At 33.7% G+C, this 22,466-nt stretch overlaps 2 protein-coding genes across 4 annotated transcripts; one reads left to right on the top strand and one right to left on the bottom strand.

Annotated features, from left to right (window-relative positions):
• The first annotated feature begins 3,228 nt into the window (after positions 1-3,228).
• On the top strand, positions 3,229-13,312 carry LOC139840678 (uncharacterized). The gene is made up of 15 exons (XM_071830929.1): positions 3,229-3,602; positions 5,136-5,535; positions 6,208-6,333; positions 6,703-6,894; positions 7,098-7,548; positions 7,635-7,675; positions 7,837-7,905; positions 8,001-8,101; positions 8,764-8,842; positions 8,935-9,033; positions 12,228-12,296; positions 12,411-12,460; positions 12,542-12,623; positions 12,746-12,840; positions 13,155-13,312. The coding sequence occupies exons 1-15, from the start codon at positions 3,229-3,231 to the stop codon at positions 13,228-13,230; spliced, it is 2,304 nt and encodes a 767-aa protein (XP_071687030.1). The 3' UTR covers positions 13,231-13,312.
• A 1,685-nt stretch (positions 13,313-14,997) lies between these two features.
• Positions 14,998-19,352, bottom strand: LOC139839657 (transcription initiation factor IIE subunit beta-like). Of its 3 annotated transcripts, none has more exons than XM_071829787.1 (5): positions 19,234-19,352; positions 18,596-18,886; positions 16,282-16,413; positions 15,709-15,825; positions 14,998-15,535 (listed from the first exon to the last, which is right to left on the bottom strand). In XM_071829787.1, exons 2-5 carry the CDS (start codon positions 18,866-18,868, stop codon positions 15,245-15,247), a joined length of 813 nt encoding a protein of 270 aa, XP_071685888.1. In that variant the 5' UTR covers positions 18,869-18,886; positions 19,234-19,352; the 3' UTR covers positions 14,998-15,244. The 3 variants fall into 3 exon arrangements, with proteins under 3 accessions (XP_071685888.1, XP_071685886.1, XP_071685887.1); XM_071829785.1 differs by having other exon boundaries at positions 14,999-15,586; XM_071829786.1 differs by having other exon boundaries at positions 14,999-15,586; positions 18,596-18,883; positions 19,234-19,346.
• Between the last annotated feature and the right edge of the window lie 3,114 nt (positions 19,353-22,466).

Here is a 22,466-nt window from a genome sequence, read left to right as displayed (position 1 = left end):
AGTTGGGGTCTTGTCAGATGACGTTTTTTCGAGTTTGTAAGCTACATAATAAAATTGGTCGAGTATTCACAGCAGATTTCGTGTGTTCATTCAGGCCAGATGGCGATTTTGGGTGGTGCTCCTTCTGGTTTCGAGTCAGATTCGGATGTTTTTGGATGTTTTCGGTCTTTTTTGAGTTGTTTCGGGATTTTTCGAGTTGTTTCGGGTTTTTCCTGAGTTACGTGGAGTGGTTTCGGTTGTTTTCGGGTAGTTTTTATGTTGCAACAGTACCGGTATAACATCGAGTTTCTTCAAGTCGTGGCAATCAGATAGAAGCTTGAGTTGAATTTCAACTCTATTAGCTACAGAGTTTATACGAGTAATATTCTAACTGGTGTAGAATATACATGTTTAAATTATAATATTTGCTAGTTGATCATGTACTTTGGTTATATATAATAGCAGTTTTCGTGGTTTGTTTTGGGTTATTTATTTCGTGGGTTCGGGTGATTTTGGATATTTTTTCGGGTGGTTTTTGTTTGTGATATTAGATTGTGATGGCAAGTGGTTTGCGGTAATGTTTTCGGGTTGTTTTGATGCTTTACTTGTCATAATGTTAGGGGTGTTCGAGATCGAGATGGGTAATTGTTATTGTTATAATCAAGGTTCATGATCATTGTTTTCGAGGATTATATCGTGAAATTAGATTGGTGCTTCGGGTTTTTTCGATGATTGGTGTCGCGGTGATTCTTCATTGTGGGTTTTTTGATTGGTGGTTAGGTCGGGATAAAGTCGTGGATATTGGTCGTGATTTTACAATCGTAGTTTCTTTCTGCGCTGCATCTCTGCATTTCACTATACCACCACTTGGTTAGATTGTGGGATCGACGGGTGTTATCCCAGTATCGTTGTAGTATCGTGTGGCTGTCGTGGTTTGTTTTTAACCCAATTTTATGTTTCTAACTAGTGTTGCCCTTAAGTGGTCCTGTGTGGTGTTGATTTGGATGGCGGGTATTAGTTATTGTAATTTTTGAGGTCGGTAGTATCCCGGATTCGTGTAATGTTGATGTTAGTATTTGGAATTGTTGTAACTACTAGCTTCTTGCTAGTCCTTTTTAATTTATAAAATTATTATTGCCTTTCAAAAAAAACATATCTTCTTTATATCTCACTGTTTTGATCATATATCTTTCTTTCGTATGACTTTCATTTATTAATTTAAAAGGTCAATGTTTGATGTTTGTAACATGAGAGGCAAATTAACTACTGGTTAGTTTTTAGGTTGTGAATCGTGTCAATCGGATAGTAGTTAACCCTATATACAGAGTACAAACTTTAATGAACCATAACATTTATGTGTGTTGATCCTTTATGTTAACAATACTGTTGGCATGCGGTTTCATCTATAAGCCAATTAAAGTCAAATTATTTATATATCAATTAATTAATAATTTATATGTATTAATTCATTAATGTTTTAAACCAAATAATTACGTTCTTAGTTTTGGATGTAAACTAGTTTTGGAGTTCCGTGCTTCGCTACGGAGATCAAATCCACATACACATATAATTTCAATACTTTTTTTAATCAATAATAAATTAACAGGTTATAAAATAAGGTAAATTATAAGTCGACTTCCCAAAATAGATAAAAATAATCATTACCTTTTGTATATGAGATACAAATATAGGTAAAAGTAAGTGGTTAAATGGTAAAGTAAATAAAAAGTATAATATAATATGTGTAATGTTTTAAACTGTGTATTTTTACCTAAAGACTATTAATATTGGACCGATGAGTAACATATAACAATATTTTATAATACTTAAAAAAGTAAACAAATTTTCTATTTTGTATGTAATACTTGTATATGTTCTGTTTCATATTGGTCGGATGTCTCTTTGGAAGCAATCTCTCTAACCGTCAAAGAGAGAGATGACTTTCTTTGCTTTTGTGAGTGTTTCACTTGGGGTGGAGAAACGACTTTTCTTTATTCAAGGATAGATGAAGGATTATCTACGTCTCACCTCTCCTATAACCCATACATGTGGGATTGAGTTTTGTTGTTGTATTGTTGTGCACACTAAATTAAATATTTTAAAAAAAAATCAAACAAATCATTTGTTCAATTACTATATATATATATATATATATATATATATATATATATATATATATATATATATATATATATATATATATATATAGTTTTTTGACTCAAATTTTTGTTTGTATATCGATATACATAATATGTATATTTATAGTTGCAAAATACAGAGCAACTTTATTTATCTATGGATTTATATTTATACTCCATTGTGGTAAGAAAAAACCCAAAAGATTTATATTTTATACTCCAGTGTGGTAAGGAAAAGAAAAAAAAAATTTATACTCTATTGTGGTAAGGGAAAACCCAAAAAAAAAAAAAATTAATAAAAAAAAAATGCTACAGTAGCTACAGTGGTTGCTACTGTAGCTACAGTGTTTTCAGGCGAGGTGGCGAGATATGGTTGGTGGGCGTTGTCAATTCAGGGGAAAAAAAAATTTACTGTAGCTACAGTGCGCTACATTGTTTTTTTGGGTATGTGGCGGGTTGTGGTTGGAGGGTTGTCCATATTTAGTATGTAGTATAATGGGTTGAGCGAAACTAGAGCTCAACTCATTTTGAGTTTAATATACTATGTTTGTAATTGACACTTTTTACATTAGATAAGCTTGAGTCATGCTTGGATTCAAGTCGCTTATATAATGCGGAGATCGGAGTAGTAATTTTTATATAACTATATTAATATATAAATGATGTATGTAATTAATAGGCTCGTTCAAGTTCACGAGCTTGTTTGAGCTCGATATAAAAAGCTCGAGCTCGCTCATTTACAAAACGATTTTCAAATATATTCGAGCTTTGGACTGAAGCTCATTTATGCTCGACTTGAATCGACACTCTAACAAATCGTGGTTGAATAGCTCGCCGATGGCTTGGTTCATTTAAGACTATTCGAGTATAACTAAAAGTCCCTCAGACTTCTAGACGTTTTGTCTAATAATCTCAACCAAGAACCTAAAACCTAAATGTAAAATGAAAGCCTAAAAAACAAATCAACAAAGTCAAGGGTGTGAAATGTAAATTATTATTTTAGTTTATGTTTCTCTCAATTGGCGGTTCATACACCCAACTTGTACCATCATATATGCAAACAACAACGTTCCATCTCAATGGCCACCACAATAATTACACTACCGCTAGCATGGCTTTATCAACCATCAGTCCCAGCTATTCTCCGGCGGATTCCACCGGCGGCGGCGGTGATAACACATCAATCTACCAACTTTTACTCGACCGGTGCCGGAGTTTAGAAGCCAGTTATGCCAACTTACAAGAACAGTTTCACATGCTTGAACAAGAACAAACATCATCATCATCATTATCATTATGTAATCATCATGGGAGATTAGCTCAAGATGAAATGATGACGTCAGGATCCGGTGGTATGTCGTCATTCAACGGTTGGATTAGTGTCCCTGATGTGTTGCCTGTTGGGTTTTCGTATAAAAGAGCTTTAGATCAGTTGGGTCATGCGGTTTATGTCAGTAAAGCTATCACTCGTGAAATTATTTATTGGTATGAATATTGCCTCATTAATTAATTTTGATCTGTATCTGTATAATTTATATAATTTTTTACGGAGTAATATATATGCTGTTAGAAGGATTTACTGTTTCGTAAGTTTATGTAAACGTACTCATATTTTTTTATGTCGTTATTTTTTTTTAATAAACTCCCTCCTCTCAAAGTAACTATATTTTGACTTTTAACTTTGACTTTAATTAATTTTGTTACTATAAATTTTACTAAATACATAAACAAAAATATTTAATGTTAAAAATTAAATATTTTTTTTTAAGTCAAATTATGACAGTTATTTTGGAACGGTATCGAAGGAGTATTACGTAGTTTAATTAGGTACAACGAACGTCTACCAAATTTGTTGATTGGATATGCAGCTAATATTTTTTCATTTTTTCATTGGCTGGTAACTAAAGTTTCTTGAATAAAAAAATGCAGTAATTTCGAAATGTGTTTAGAAAAAGTTGATTATTGTAATAAGTTCAGTTCAAAATATTAAATACGAAAATTATGGTTGCTTAAGTTGATTAATTCGATACTATTTGGTTATTAGTTACTATAACATTTTATAATATAATATTTGTGAAGAAATTTAAATTGTACAGAGTCAAAGTTATGAAATCTCTTTTGATGCTTAAAAGTCAAATGTCATAGTTGGTTTGGATTAGGATTTTGTTACAATGTAGGGTAGCAACCACAATTGGTAGTATACAGTACTATACAGAATTATATTAGTTGTCAGTTGAGTAGTTATAATTATCAATATATATATATATATATATATATATATATATATATATATATATATATATATATATATATATATATATATATATATAACATTATCTTAGCTTTATTAAGTAGTTAAGATTTACAAATTTAATATGTTCGGACTAAATCCCAATTATGTTACTTGCCCGTCGGTGGGCGAATAAATTAGGAATATTTGTTATATGTAATGTACACCTAGTAGATGTGTGTAACTCGTCATTCGATATGCGGATGATGACACATCCGTACGGATGTGTAATGTGTTGACACAATCGTACGGATCAGACACTTATTTAGACATTATGTTAAACCATAAGGATGAGTTGACTCATCCATACGGATCAAAAGACATCCGTACGGATGTAAACCAGGGGCCTATAAATATGAGTTCTTGTTTTCATTAGGGTTTAAGAGTTTTGAGAGCCCTACTTTGAAGAGTTGCAAACGTGCGAGGGGAGTTTATGCCCAATCTCTGATTGCCAATTGATGTTTCTTTTGTTTAAATCATGTAATCGTTCACGTTTATATATAATAATCTTGGTTTAACTTTGATCCGTCGCTTCTATCTGTTACGTCTTTTGATCTTGAGCTTGTATGTTGTCATCGATCCATAAACGTTTTCATAACATGCACTGTAATATCACTTTCATGAGTTCATGACTAATTAAATGTGAACTTTTTGTTAACATTACAACATACAATGTGAAAACCATGATAAGACCGTATATCTGATAAAGATGATTATACATTGTTCAGGAACCGTTCTGCTGAGAAACTGTTTGGTTACGAGGATTATGAGGCACTGGGCCAAACAGTTTCAGACTTGCTTATTTACGATGAGTTTCATATATCTTCTGAGAAGATTCTAGAAAGGGTGAGGTCTGGTCAAAGTTGGGCAGGTCAATTTCCGTTTAGGAAGAGATCGGGCATAACGTTTATGGCTTTAGTGAACAAAAGCCCGTTGTATGAAGATGGTGAACTTGTTGGTATTGTTACAGTTGCAAGTGACGCGACTATTTTTAATAAAATAAAATCAGAAAACCAGAAATCGTATGATGAAGATCCTTCTAATACTCAAGCGAAAACACGGGGATTAAACTTCAAAAAGATTCAATGGCACCCGCCGCAACAATTATCAACTTTTGTTTCCAATCTGGTACTTATTTAACTAACTTTTTGTACTGTAATCTGCAAAAAAAAGAGGTAGCAAAATGGGCGGGGCGGTCAGGTTTTATAATGGGTCAAAACAGGCCGGGTCAGGTTGGATTGGCCCAGCATACAGCTTTTGCCCATTTATTTTATAAATAGTTAATACATTATATATCATTAATAAAATACACGATAGAGAACTTTCAATCTGTTTGACCCGTTTTCATTAAATACCTTTCTGTACTCATCTGTTATCTGCAAAAAAAAAAAGAGGTAGTAAAATGGGCGGGTCAGGTTAGATTGGCCCAGCATATAACTTTTGCCCATTTATTTTTATTTATTTATTATTTTTTTTTTGAATGGCAAGTAGTCGACATCGAATACCCTCATTTGACCTCTTACTTTATAAATAGTTTATTACTCCGTAGTTAATACATTATATATAATTGCATTAATATGTTGGTACAAAATTAATATAATTAAACAATTTGGAAGGTTGTAACTTGTAAGAGTAAAAAAATACATGATGGACAACTTTGAATCTGTTTGACTCGTTTTCCTCTTGTCTATAGATTTGATATAACCCATTTTGACCTGTTAAGATCAAACGTACTGTCTATCAGATCTTTCTTATGCTCAAGTTTTTCAACTAATTTTCTATATTTGTCTACCAAACTAGACCTCGAAAGATATTTTGCGAAAGGGTGGAGGAATTAATCGTCATACGGGAGATACATCTGTGGACATGGACGGGAACGTTAACGAACTTGAAAACGTAAATTTGGAGAGGCCCCCGAAAGCTCCCGTAAGTTCAAGTCGTCTACTGATCTTAATGTAGTTAAATTCCAGAAATGAGCTCATATAGTTCTACAAATATAGTTATATAACCAGTGGCGATTCTAGGATGATAATCCAATGGGGTCCTAAAAAAAATTTCAAAGTTAATTATTTTTAAAGGTAATTTAGTGGTTGTTTACCTCTAAAAAACCCATAAGTTTCAAAAATATATGGGGTCCTATGGTTAAATTTAGTGGTGTCCTACACAATTTGAAGAGTACGTTGTATAAAAAAATTTCAAAGTAGTGGGGTCATAGGACCCCACCCACTTCCATGTACAATCGCCGCTGTATATAACTGTTATCTGTTGTTAACTGAATTGTTTGTTTGTTTGCAGCCTGCTAAGCATGGATTTGGTTTTAACAACCTTTGGAAGAAAGCCACTGGTGCCGACACAGAAGAAGATGAACTTTCTGAACCTTCAAACTATGTATGTTTTCCTTCTGAAGGTGGCAATATGGGCGGTTATGGTGGGTTCGATAAAGGGTCAAAAAATCAACTTTGTGCTGGTCGAAATGGGTTGGTTCATGTTGACCCAAAATTAAATAATAACCTATTTTGTGATGAAAATATATCCACATACAACAAACTTTTGGCGATTTTCTACATGTTTGACCCATTAAACCCATATGAACTGTTTCCGTTTACGCTATTTTTTTATTCTTACTGATTAACAGAATAGCTAAAAACATTTCATAGTTCATGTAACGAGACTATTTTCGGAACGTGTAGGCTGCGAAAGTCCTGTCGAAGTTGAATTTCCACCCGAAAACTATAAACGCACACCACGATGGTCCCACCGATGTTCAAGAAAGTCACGAGGCAGTAAACGTACAAAATTTTCGCCAAAACTCGGCAACTGCAGCAGCTTCGGGCCATGGTGTTTCGGTTGTAGAGTATGAAACCGACATATCACATAGAGCGTATTCTTCTGTCGACGAAAAAGGAAATCTAAACGCAAATGGACATGCATTCGCCAATAACATTGAAAATGGTTTTTCATATGAAGCGCACATTGAAGAGATAAACGAGAGCTTTGAAGTAGTAAAACCAGTTGATGAGCTGGCGATTTCAGGTTTTCAATATTCGAGACGAGAGTTGGAGCTCGAGAATGATCTAAACTCTGCAGCTGATTGCGACATTCGATGGGAAGATCTAATTTTCAAGGAAGAAATCGGTCATGGTTAGGCTGTAATTATTATTTATTTTCTGTTCAAAGCAAAATTTTTATATTTTTCGAATAAAATTGTTTTTGTCTTATTATTTCAGGGTCATTTGCTAGGGTATACCGAGGAATTTGGAATGGATCGGTAAATATTTACATGATTTACGCTTTTCATACTTACATTTCACATTGAAGTACACAACAACAACAACAACAACAACAACAATACCCAATCCCGCATAAAACTATAAATGCAGTAAGTTATTTTTATGACTTATAATTATATTTTGTTGCTTGTTTTATTAGGATGTCGCGGTTAAAGTTTACTTAGGTAATCAATACAGTGAGAAGGTTTTGCAGGACTACAATAAAGAGGTATGAAATGTGGAAGAAATATATAAATAAAAAAAAATTATTTCTTTAAAAATGTGTAAGTACATGAAATTGAATATATTGTGTGTATGATTCAGATTGATATAATGAAACGACTGCGTCATCCAAATGTATTGCTTTATATGGGCTCAGTATGTTCACAAGACAAACTTGCCATGGTTACGGAGCTACTACCCAGGTACCACTGCATATTATTTCTTTAATGTAACAGCGTGTTTTGTACATAAATGTTATAAAACATAATACAATTTCCAATAATGAAAGACTCTGGATTGAAGTGGCAAGACGAGTGGGTTGGGCTAGTAAGCTAGTAGGTCAAAGAAGGTTCTTGTTGAGTATGGGCTGGGTGTTGGGTCGAACCACAAATGCTTTCTTGTCCATATTTTATGAAGATTAATATGGTAACGAGGACCCTCCTGTTAATTTTATGGCCTATTCAATAAGTAAAACGCCTTTTGTATACGAAAGTTTTTCATATAAAAACAACAGTTGCAACTTTATGACCACGGATATTATTTTCTTTTTGATAAATGGTATGAACATATATATTGTTGGGTTATATTTTTTGGGCCTTCTTGGATATTGGGCCCTGTGCAAGTGCACATCTTGTACAGCCCAATATCCGGCCCTGATGGTCACTACAATTTTTATAAAAAAAATACAAAATATAGAAGAAAAGTATCATCCTAGTTTTAGTAGTATAATAAAAAAACTAGTGAAATGACCCGTGGAAGCACAAGTTTGTTTAAACGAAACAGTTTAATGATATGTTTTAGGTATTAAGTGAACGTAAATATTAAGGAGTCACTTACAAAAGCTAACTACATATATTTTGATCAGGGGGAGTCTTTTCAATGTTCTTCACAACAACAGTCACTCGTTAGATATTAAACGACGTCTACGGATGGCTGCTGATGTCGTAAGTCTTTTTTTTCCTTTTCAAATAGACCTATACCAAGTTTCAGCCACTCTCTTTGATAAATAAAAAGACTTTTATACCCTTAATTTTAGGCAAGAGGTATGAACTATCTGCATCACCGAAATCCTCCAATAGTACACAGAGATCTCAAGTCTTCAAACCTTCTTGTCGATAAGAACTGGTCCGTGAAGGTAGTGTTTCCCTAAGTATCGTCTTTTTAACGATCACGTACGATTACAGTTTCATAATCATGACACAATCTAACATGTTCCGTGGCATATCCCTAAATGGTACAGTTTCATAATCATGACACAATCTAACATGTTCCGTGGCATATCCCTAAATGGTACATGGTCCGAAGAAAAACAGAAATCTAACATGTTCAAACAGAAAGCCCGAATCAAATGGAACCTCGAGGGCGATGAAAACTCTAAATACTTTCATAATTACATTAAAAGAAGAGTTAACAAAAACAATATCCGTGGCATATCCCTAAATGGTACATGGTCCGAAGAACCTAACACAATAAAAAACGAGGCACTTAAATACTTTGAATCACTTTTCCGCTCCAAACCACGTAAAGGGTCTTGCCCATTCGAAAATGAACCTGACCGCATCTACATTTCGCAAGAAGATAATCTAATCCTCGAATCCCAATTCTCAGAAAAAGAGATCTGGGATGCCCTTAATGATTGCGAAAGCTCCAAGGCGCCTGGACCGGACGGTTTTAACATGAAATTCTTCAAAAAATACTGGTGGTTAGTTAAAGAAGACCTCATTAGGGCCCTAGATTGGTTTTGGCTCAAATCCGAAATATCTAGGGGATGCAATGCATCTTTCTTCACGCTAATACCTAAAAAATCCAACCCTATTGGCTTTAACGAATATCGACCCATATGCTTAATCGGAAGTTACTATAAAATCCTCACCAAGATTCTCGCTAACCGTCTTTCAAAAGTTATCCATAAAATAATCGGTGTTGAACAAACCGCATTTCTAAAAGGTCGTAACATCCTCGATAGCGTTCTAATTGCAAACGAAATTATCGATGAACTTAAAAGAAAAAAGCAAAAAGGCCTCATATTCAAAGTGGACTTCGAAAAGGCATTCGACTGCATCGAATGGGATTTTCTTTTCGAGACCATGGCATGTATGGGATTCGGACGCAAATGGATCAGTTTCATCCATGCATGTCTTTCCTCTTCCTCCATTTCCATCCTTATCAATGGTTCCCCGACGGCGGAATTCTCTCCTGAAAGAGGAATTCGCCAAGGCGACCCTATCTCTCCCTTCCTTTTCATCATCGCGGCCGAAGGTCTAAACATCCTCACTAAGCGTGCTATAGCAAACGACCAATTACGAGGGATTTGTGTCGGGCATGATAAGATTGTGTTATCCCATCTCCAGTATGCGGACGACACAATCTTCTTTGGTGAATGGAGTAAACGGAACGCTAAAAACGTGTCCAAATTACTCAAATGCTTTGAAAACATATCGGGCCTAAAAGTTAATCTCAAAAAAAGTAATTTATACGGAATTGGTGTTGCACAAAATGAAGTTGATGCTATGGCTTGCTACATAAATTGTACGGCCGGCACAACTCCTTTCACTTACCTCGGACTTCCCATCGGCACCCTCACTACAAAAGCCTCGTCTTGGAAACCAATCATTGAGAAGTTTGACAAAAGACTCTCTGACTGGAAAGCAAAATCAATCTCTTTTGGCGGACGACTAACCTTAATCAAATCCGTATTATCTAGTATCCCTCTTTACTACTTCTCCTTATTCCATGCCCCTTGCAACATCATCAATTTACTCGAAACAAAAAGACGCAAATTCTTTTGGGGTGGGTCCGAAGCGGACAAAAAAATTAATTGGATCAAATGGGAACACATTCTTTTACCTTATGATAAGGGTGGTTTAAACATTGGTTCATTATCTTGCAAAAACATCTCCCTACTTTCCAAATGGTGGTGGAGATTCCATAACGAAAAAGATGCTCTCTGGGTTAAAATAATATCTAGCATTTACGGTCCGGGTGGGGGGGGGGTTTGCGCTAATGATTTATCTAGAAATGTTTCAGGTAGCACAATTTGGAATGAAATTATCAAGGCGGGTAATATCGCGGACAACCTCGGGACAAACTTCACCAAGTCTATCACCAAATGCATTGGAAACGGAACCGACACCAAATTTTGGCATGACACTTGGTGTGGTTCCGAAAAATTCAGCAATCAATTTAGAAGACTATACATGCTTGAAAGCAACAAACAAGCTCTGGTTGCCGATCGTATCACGTCACAAAACTCTACTTCCACCGGATTATGGAATTGGTCGAGAAACCCATATGGACGTACCCTCAACGAATTAACGGAACTCAACAATCTTATTGCCTCCATTAATTTAACTGATAAACCTGACACTTGGAAGTGGGCCTTAGATAACGATGGTATCTTCACAACAAAGAAACTTGCTTCTATCCTCGACAACACCATACTCGCCACTCCACAACACACCTTCAAAACTCCGAAAAACAAACTTTTACCCCAAAAAATTAACATATTTATCTGGAGATTAATTTATGGTAGAATTCCCACTCGCATTGAACTAGACAAACGTAATGTTGACCTTAATTCGATTCTTTGCCCATTATGCAACTCACACGTCGAAACCATTGAACACATTCTTTTTCTTTGTCCGAAAACATCAAGTGTATGGCTATCTATACTAAAATGGTGGAACCTTCCTTCTAACACCCTCACCACCTTTACCGACATTACCATCTCGGAGCAACCGTTCCCTACGTCGAAATCCGGTTCATACATATGGCAAGCCACTAAATGGGCATCTACATACATTATTTGGAAACATAGGAATCTTAATGTCTTTAGCAAAAAGGAATGGTGTGTTGCTACAATTTTAACCGAAATCCAATCACAATCTTACGCTTGGATCTCCAAAAGAGCAAAGAAGTCTATAATCGATTGGCATCAATGGCTCATCAACCCATCATCATACACCTCGGATCAACAAAGAACGGGCATTGGCTAATTTACTTCACGTCCTAAATAGTCCTTTTGTACTCATGCTTCTCCATGGATAGGTCTTTGCATTTTGTCACTTGGTTAAACGGATAGTATTAATCAACTTTGTCACCGAAAGTTCGGTACTGTTCGGTTAATTCTATCCTACTTGAATCCTCAAGTTCCGCGGTGTCAAAATGTGTGATTTATTCATGAAGGCGGCATTTGCTTTTTTCCGTTATCATCATATTGTATAGAATTTATAGGGCTTGTAACTTTCCATTATATAAATAAAATTTCTTGCTTTTCAAAAAAAAAAAAAAAAATAATCATGACACAATCTACTTTTAACTTGTTTTCAGGTTGGAGATTTTGGTCTTTCGAAATTGAAACATGCAACGTTTTTAACTGCAAGATCCGGTAGAGGGACAGTAAGTATTCTATCTTTTACCATTTTCTTGATAAAGCTTTATACCAGGAGTTTTATTATTTTTTCTTGTAGGACATTTTGAATATGAATATTATCAATGTAATGTGTTCTGCAGCCTCAATGGATGGCGCCTGAAGTTCTGCGTAATGAACCTTCAAATGAGAAGTGAGCAATTTTTTTTAAAAAAACAATAGTATTTTTATTTAGTAATATGCTAATTGATGTTAATGTTCTGATGATGAGCAGGTCAGATGTGTTTAGTTTTGGTATAATACTATGGGAGTTAGTTACACAGTGTGTCCCTTGGAACAATATGAATCCGTTACAGGTACTTTTCATTCGCTTAAACTTGAATCTTCTTATCCTGTATAAGAACTTTTTCTTCGATCGATAAATTTAATAAGATTTTGGTTTTTATGGCTAATAATTAATATCTGTTAATGCATGAAGGTTGTTGGAGTAGTGGGGTTTATGGACCGTCGGTTGGACTTACCAGAAGACTTAGACCCGTCTCTATCATGTATAATCCAAGATTGTTGGCAAAGGTAATTTAAATTCCTTTTGAGTTTTTATGACCCATCTGATCCAGTCGACCTAACTGACCCATTTCCATATTAGGTAAATTAAAAAAATGGATCTATGTTTGACTCACTAGATTCAACCACAACTCATATCGACCTTATATTAGGCATATGGGTCGATATTGCCACCTTTCTTGATATCCATTATTAGAATCCAACTATGCTTATCAATAAGTTTCTTGTTAAAAATATTCAATAAGTAGAATTAATCCTCTTAACACAAGGCCAATTTGAATCAAGATTGAGTTTTACTGATTTTGCAACTTGTAAACTTGCAGTAATCCATCTGAGCGTCCTTCGTTTGAGAACATAATGATGAGACTACCAGGCATAATGCAAAAGCTTCCAGGTTAAAGCAGTTTTATCTTAATGAATTAGACTTTATCAGGCTTACTGCGCCTTTATAAAATAAGGTGAGGTTCGACATATATATGTGAGATTGGTGTAAATGCCACCAGGTCTCAAAATTTTCTAATGAACGGCTTATTGACAATTGGTCGTCTACTTTGTTCACAATCATGTAACACAAATGTTTCTTTACTATCGTCGTCATCATCATCATCATCATCTTTGTCTTTTAGGCTGCTTGTGGATTTGTTTTGCATCTTGTTATTTATGTAATGTAATTACTACTAGCTGGTATATGCATATCAATGCTAAATGTATGTTTGATTTTTAAGCTCAATTTCTTATAAATGAATCAATCACAATTTTGTGTCATCTATAAGGGGCTTAAATGTGTACTAAATTATTTAAAAAAAGTTGACATGAAAATAATAGGTGAGACAGATATTATGATTTATCGTCTTAATTATTTATCATACTCAGAGGTGTCTTCGAGTATAGGCAAGATAGCCAACTAACTAGGGCCCAAAAATTTAGAAGGGTCCAAAATAAATTTTGAATATGTAAAATATTTTTCTCAATATATTTAATTAAATCAAATAAAAAATTGTTAAGTAAAGTTAAAATACCTTATTTTTAATAGTTAAATACAATGTAAGTAAATATATATATATAAATTGGAGTATTAACTTTTTATGCATGTAAAAAAAATTAACGTATATATGGGTCCATTTTTATTTTCGTCTAGGGCCTTTAAATTGTTGAGACGACCCTGATCATACCTATTATCCTAACCAGTTAATGAGTATCTTAAATATTATAATAAGATAAACTAATAATTGTGTTCTTATATTTTGTAAAGATAAATCAACTCAAAAGGAAAATAGTGTGAGATGATTTTGCTTTTATATATTACAGAGTATATTCTAAACATATTCCCGTGTTCAGGTTATTTATTTATTAACTTATTTTGGCAAAAAAAATAAATATATTAGATAGAAATGAGGCCGTTTTGTAAAGTAAAACACCCTCAACAGGTAATACAAAAGAACATGGGAGAAAACGGGTAAACTCGCGTCTAGAAATAATAAACAATAACTATCTATAAACTAGAACCACATCAATCAACCTTATTGGCACTTAAAATGTTTACTTACCTTTAATTAATGAATCGATCGATACCTCCTATGAAAATATTAGAACCTTATTGGCAGATCAACTTTGTGATGTTATCACCTTTACTAGTTTACTAGTCTAAGTAACTTTTAATCTTGGATAACTTTTTAAATTTTCAACTACCCATATATGGATTAATTTAGTAATCTCAATTATTCAAATTCTTATTCTTATTTATTTTCTTATTTACTAATAAAACAAACAATTAATCACACTTATTCAACGCAGACATCGCTTTTTTTTTTTCTTTTTTTTTTTTTTTACAAAAACAAAAAAAGAAAATTATATATAAATCGAAAAATTCAGTACCAAGAGAATGAAGCAAAGCTGCAGCCTGCACACTCCTTCTAAACAGCAAAGGAGGACAGAAGCAAGTAAAAAAAGACTATAAGCAGGACACTATAAAAGAAAAATGATACATGAAAAGGGACACGATGAAGATGACTTGACTAACCGACCCGAAGAGCAGCACCAAAACAGAACAGAAATCATGGCAGAGGGGCGTAGAGAGGACAGCCCAAAACCAAAACTCAGGAACGTTATGATGCGTACATTCAACACAGACATTGTATATTTATTCAACAACAGAACTTGATGAGAAAAAATATATATAAACATACCCGAAGCCAACAGCTTAGATAACTTTAGACATTTCAGTCTCAATCTGATTTAATTCTCAACTCACAGTTATACATGCACGGCATTTGTAATTCAAAATAGGTTTCACTAATATCTATCAGTAAAGATAGAAGGCATGAAATACAAAATATCCAACATATATGATCATATAATCTTTATCGTAGTCTTGGTTATCCATACACACCAACTGAAGTCAATAGTGGTGCAACTAGCCAGTTAAATTTTTGAACAGTTCAGGAAGATGAGCATTGGTGAGTTTTGTCCTTTTACTGATCTCAGTCTTCTTCTTTTTCTTCAGTTTTGGTTTACTCGATACATTACCGTTCTGAGCCATTACTCTCCTCCTAGCAGTGTTCGTAGCAGGCTTCATACCGTTCTTTTGTAGGTCCCGCTCAATATCCAACATGTCTCGTGGCAATTCAATTGCCCTAAATAGTTGTTTCAATTCATCATCAACCTTGATAGGGACTCTAGGATCATTTGGGTATGCTATGTCTTCCTGCGAGTCGAAATTTGACAGAAGCCAGATTTGTCTAGCAGCTTTCAGAGCCTAAGTTGCAAACATGAGATATCGATTGTCCCCATAAAACAGTACCAATAGTTTATAGTTTACCTTTTATAATTGCAATATAAATAAATAAATAAATAAATAAATAAATCCAGCCAAAATACCTGTAAATCATCCATGACAGTTGGGTAGGCATCTTTAAGATCAGCAACAGCAATACCCTCGGCAAATGTTCTTATTAAACGTAAAAGTTCTTTCTGGTCTCTCACATTATGCTTGGACTGCAAATATATAATCACTTTAGGAAAGGGCGAAAGGCTTGATGGCATTAAAGTGATATGGCTCATAATTAGAGGTAAAATAAAGAACAGAACAGGTGAGTTGGGTAAACAGTAAAAAAAATCAGGGAGTTGGAATGATCACCGAGGAACATTTCAATTTTCTCTCAGATTTTATATTTTTATTATAGATAAATAGAGAGGCAAATGCAATAATATAAACTATACTATTCCAATGAAACTTGACTTTTTCAAAGATTTTTATGCATTGGAAATAAACTTTTGGAAACTCGTGACCCATTAGCTTTACTTTTGTTTATTTTACACATTTAATCTGTTGAAGATAAAAAATAATTATGAAACCCAAATGACCCATACATACATAAATGGGTTAAAATTGCCACATCTGCTCAGTGACTAGCATGGTCAACATATCTTATATTTATTTATCAGGATTACCTTGTAAGAGAAGCATTTTCCCTCATAATTCACTTTTGGGTTCTTCGCCAAACTCTCAAACACAGCCTTGTTGCCTTTGACATCAACATAACAAGCTTCATTTATTTGCTCAGCTGTAAAGGATTGCCTTGACTGTATACATGGCAAAACTAGCTTCATTAAGTAATGGTCATGATACTACAATCATAAATGTTTCTGGTTCATCTTCTCATATCCATAATGTAAACATGTTCTTTGTGGTTTCACATTATTCATTCGTACCGATTATGTGAGTATTATATGAATAATGAAGTTAATGATGACAAAGCAGAAGTCCAAAACAAGCGAAACCGCGTAGTACAGGTCAAAAAGAAGTTCAAAAGGCTAACTTCAATAGTGGAACATGAACCAATCTGTTGATTCTAGTGTTTAGTATATGTGCAAAGCATCATATGGTCCAAAATTCTATGTTTGATATAACGAGATTTAAAAGAGGGGGCCAAGTTGTCATATATGGCTATAAGTTATCATAGATATACTGTTGTTAATACACAGATAAACATAAGCCGTACATCTTCTGTTACCATACTAAATTGAAAATCAAGCATCTCAAAGCACTTCTTTTTGGGGCACAAGCAATGATATGACAAGAAGTCAAGTAGATTAGTAGACATAAGACTCGTGTTTAAGATGATGAAATTAAGAAGTGACATGTTGGCATGAAGAAAACATTAAAGAACAGCTTACTGGCCAAAATAAAATTTCCACATACATACGAGGCTCATGACTCGGCCACTTTGACTAATGTGTATGACCATGTCAAATAGTGTAAGACCTTAAACATGTACAACGCAAAGTTCAAGGGTCTCTAGTCTCTATGGATGGTGGTTAATAAGTCTTCCATGTTGGAACTAATGCTAGATATACAAATGGCAATATTATTGAGTAGAAAGGCCTTTTCAATGCATATTTATGTGTTTTATCCAAAGACGGAGCAAAGCTGATTAGAAATACACGTTTAACTTTTGTTTTTTACTTTTTGTATTTCTCTTAACCATCTCATGAGTAACTTAGATAGCATTCATTGCTTCACCGATTACGGTGTTTACCGATTAACCTGGTTGTAGCAGTTTCAAACTCAATTTTAGAAGTCAAGGAAGTAATGTAGGGAAATGAATGTCAAGAACAAACTTAAAAGTATTAACAGACAGAAAAATTAAGTTCCCTCAGCACATAATTGTTATGAAGGGCTTATAAGAAGCATTCTGAAAAATTCTTAGAAAAGTAACAATGGATAAAATGATAGAAACGTCCTTCCAAGGCATCCGAGAATATTTTTAACATGGAAGGGGAATCACAATGAAAAAAGAAATAATCATATTTATTGTACTTCATTGACAAAAAATAGTACAATATGTAATCATTTGCCTCATCTTTGGTGTATCTGGAACCAACGAATAAAAGTCCCCCATCCAATTTACAAGCTACAACACTTTTTTAGGGATGATTCCATGAATTAATACCAAAGTCCGTGTAGGCATGTACCAAACAAACGTTTTTGGTACCTCTAATCGAAAACCCACCTAGGATACACACCCTTGATTATTGGTCAATAGCAACACCTAGTCAGCTAGATAGTTGTACCAACAACACCGTCTCCATAATTTCGACATGCGCTGAAAACAAACCCATCCACTTATTGGCGTATCTATATTGTTATCATATCATCTAATCATATTCAAATGCACTAGCTTATATTTCAATTACATACATAGAAACTTGTATTTGTGAATCATTCTTTGCGTCTTCTTGATAAACCAGCGTTTATATAGAGATGTAGGAGGATTTGTTTGGGGAGTAAGAAGCCCCTTTGACATCTCTTCATCTGCAAATAATTCTCGATGTGAAAACACAGAGACAAAGGGCTGAGCTTTGAATAGGAAAAAGAGTGGATCGGCAGGGTCCCAAGGAGTTTTGAACCGCTAACAAAAAAAGGAAAAAGAAAAAGGATATGATATTTGGGAATAGAGGGACTTGAACCCTCATGATTTTTGAAATCGACGGATTTGCCTCTTACTATAAATATTGTATTTGTGAATCATTCTTTAACGACTATTCCCAGTCTGGCTAGTTACCATTTTATCACTTGCTTGACTCAGTTCATTCAGTACAATTCACCAATGTGAGTGTTATGAATATCTAACATTAGCGAGCACCAACTATCTTCTATTCAATATCAACATATTAAATTATCCCCAAAGCCATATGTCGATCAATAAATGGATACTAAAAGCACAAAACAACAAACACAAGGAAGACCAGGCAAGGTTTGTACCTCAAACAGTAGATCAATTACTCGTTTGATCTGAGCTCCAACAGGGCTCTTCCTTATATTATTAATATGTTGCAACCTCTCTGTGTCGTTCGAAAACTTCACCGCAGGAACAGTCGTTTTAGTGAAGTTGCTAGGAGGTGCAACTCTAGGTGCAGGGTTTGCTGTTGTTGTCGATTTATGGCTTTTTTGCGAACCTGCAATGCTCTTAAGAGTAGACTGACATTTCTCTTGTTGCTTCTTGAACCTATTCAAACTCTCTTGCAATGATCCCATTCTTACACCACTTCACTTCTTCACCAAATTACACATAAATAAATTAAATAATTAAATTTAACCTAAAATTAGCAAATCTCAAATCATGCTAAACTCAAGAATTCATACATGCGCGTGCGTGTGTGTATATATATATATGCCATATACAAGTAATGTTATTTTATTCCTTCAGTAATAAAATACAGAAAGATGATTGTAAACACAGCTATGAAGCTTTCGAAAACTTGTATAAAAATATAATAAACATAGAGATAATGGCAGAATGCGTTCAGGTAGGGTTCAATTGCCTAAGCGATTCAGATAGGCAAATAGTTTAAATTCAATAAAAGTTTATTGGATAGAGATAAATTTATAGCGTGCGATACCTGTAGATCTAAAAATTAGGGTTTGGCGATAATTGATCCGATGAAGGATTGGGAAATTTGTAGGTTGTATTGCGATATTAAACGCAATTGCGGGTTAGGTTTGTGTACATGTTATGTCCATACGAAGTTATATATATATATATAGACGGAGTATAGACGGTGTAGTTTATACCTTATATAGACGGAGTATATATTTATTTTTATATTTTTATATATCACTCCGAAATTAATTTAATTAATTAATAAAATAATTAATATTAATTTTAATTTTAATATTTATGTATTATAATATTTATGATATTATATTATAAAATGATCCTATTTATTATTATTATTATACGGAGTCTTGGAGTACTTCATAATACGGAGTAACTAATTATTATATTATTATATTATACCTATATACTAAATGTCACCGGAATTTTTGTCGTTTTAGTTTTAACGGATTGCCGTTTTGAGTTTGCGTTACAAATGGTCCCTCACCTTCCGCTCAAATTACACAAAGACCCCTTAACTTTACATTTTTCAGGGGTAAAGAGTGTAAATATATAATTTTATTAAAATAAAAAAACTATATACTAAATGTCACCGGAATTTTTGTCGTTTTAGTTTTAACGGATTGCCGTTTTGAGTTTGCGTTACAAATGGTCTCTCAACTTCCGCTCAAATTACACAAAGACCCCTCAACTTTACATTTTTTCAGGGGTAGAGAGTGTAAATATATAATTTTATTAAAATAAAAAAAACTTATTCCACCCGAATTTATAACGGGCCCTATCTTCTCGCTCGGTGCGAGTTAAATTTTTCCGAGACCACCGTTCAACTCGAAAAAATCTCACGAACACAACGTCACTAACTATACGCGAAACGGACAGCGTTAAAAAAAACTAAATAACTGGCACTATATGCGAGTTAAATTTTTCCGAGACCACCATTCAACTCGAAATAATTTTACGAACACAACGCGACTAACTATACGCAAAACGGATATCGTTAAAAATAATTAAATATTTTGGGCTATATTTCATACATATACATACACGTCCAACAAACAACCCAACATACTATATATATTAGGTACCAAACAACGTATATCCAAATTCGACCACGCGTTAAATACAACCGCAGTAACGCGCAGTCGAATTTTTTTCTAGTTAACTACTAATAGTAGTTTTTTTTTTTTTTTTTTTGAAAGGCATATAATTTTATTATTAACATTCAATCTGTAGAAAATGTACAATATGTGAGAAGACCCACCCACAAACTCAAAACAGTTTCACATATGAACATATAAGTTGCTAAGATGCAAAGATTGTAACCTAAGAAGAACATACACGAAAATTTTAAATACATAGCAAGTTTTGTGGATTATGCAAACAAGTGTGTCAATCGATCTTTTTACTCTTGCATTGCTTCGCAATCAACTCGAAACTTTTCATGTCACACCCCCAAAATGGATCAGGGGTAATTGTGACCAATCATATCATAACACAGTTGTATAAGCGAGAACGACTCTAAATGAGACGTTTTATTTATTAAATAAACAGCGGAAGCATTATTCAAAGTTTTACATCATAAGAGTACAGTAAATGGAAAATGTCTTAAACAAAATGACAAATATGAATGATGGACTCCATGCAAGCATCAAATCTATCATCACAAAGTTGCAAACAGCTAGCTCAATCATCACCTGAGACAAAACATGCTTAAAGTGTCAACCAAAAAGGTTGAGTGAAATTCACAGGTTTATAAATAATATCCAAAGTTTTAGACCACAAGATTTAGTTTAAAGTTGATTGATATAGAAATATTAATCTAAAAGTGTTGCTGCATTTTGTAATATCGCTACTAAACAAGTTTACCCTATGACACCTTATACTGTCAGTGTCGTGGAATCATTATTATGTAACCAAAGACCAACGGTCGAATGGTTAGAGACGTTACTCTCAATAGGCCTAATCACAATAATTAAGTTTGCATTTAAACATAGCAATTGACGATATTACGGTAGGGATTTAGCATGAATCAAAGCATGACAGCATAGTTAACAATTTGGTACTTGTGTCTAAGTGTAAAACAGTTATAAAGCAAGCATGTGTCTCACCCCAAAAGTTATAAATAGTTAAGTAAACAGTAAAAGTGGGGCTATGAAAATCACATTAGTAGCACAAAAGAGTATTCCACGAAAGAATTGAACGGAAGGACGTGACCGAGATCTCAACCTAGAGATAGAACGTATGATCAGACATTGCCTAACAGACAATAGTATATAGTACTATATTGATAGTAATGGTTCACTAAAGAATTTCCATTTTCGGAAGGTTACTATTTATGGAAAGTTTTCACTTATAGTAATTTTCCAATTTTAGAAAGTTCGGGTTAATCTTTAGCAAGACGTTGTATAACTTTACTCAAACTTCGTTGCTATCAAATAAGTCAGGAATGACCAGATGTAACCGGGGGCCCAGGATTCTTGACCAGAATCTAAGTCATGGCATTCGAGATCCACAAGCTTACCCATAAATGGCAACCTAGACATCATTCACTTACGACCATGAGTAGCGATGAAGTTCACATGAATTATACATTATCTTTGATTAACCTTCACTTTAGGTGTATACACACAATGAATTATTAATGTACTTAATAATTATATATGTGATAATATAACCTAAGTTTTATTTAATATTTAGTTATTATACCTTAGTATGTCTTATATATATTAAATATAATTACCTTTAAATAAATACCTAAATTACTTCAAAAATAATAGTGTTTTATTAATCGAACATTATTCAAAAATGTCTAAATGTGACGACCCGAAAATTTCCGACCAAATTTAAACTTTAATCTTTATATTATTCCGACACGATAAGCAAAGTTTGTTAAGTTAAATCTCAAGAATTTTAAACTGTGTTCATACATTCATTATAACCTCGACCAAATTCTGACGATTCACGAACCGTTATATATAAATAGATATGTTATGTATATATATATTATAACTTGAGAATATTAATAAAGTATTAAACGTATAATACTTTACACGAACGTATTTGTTTCAATATCATTTTCCAAGGAATTAAAAAATATATATATTAAATGATTGAATTATCAGAAACATTGAATTATGATTACAAGTCTCTGTTGAGAGGTCCACTATGATTTGAGAAAATCTATTCCTCTTAACGATATTCAGAATAATTTGTAAAGCTATTTATAAATAAAAACAA

This window comes from Rutidosis leptorrhynchoides, chromosome 4 (genome assembly GCF_046630445.1).
Source record: "Rutidosis leptorrhynchoides isolate AG116_Rl617_1_P2 chromosome 4, CSIRO_AGI_Rlap_v1, whole genome shotgun sequence".
Lineage (NCBI taxonomy): Eukaryota > Viridiplantae > Streptophyta > Magnoliopsida > Asterales > Asteraceae > Rutidosis > Rutidosis leptorrhynchoides.
The sequence above is the reverse complement of the archived record's forward strand: the minus strand, read 5'-3'. Positions and strand labels throughout refer to the sequence as shown.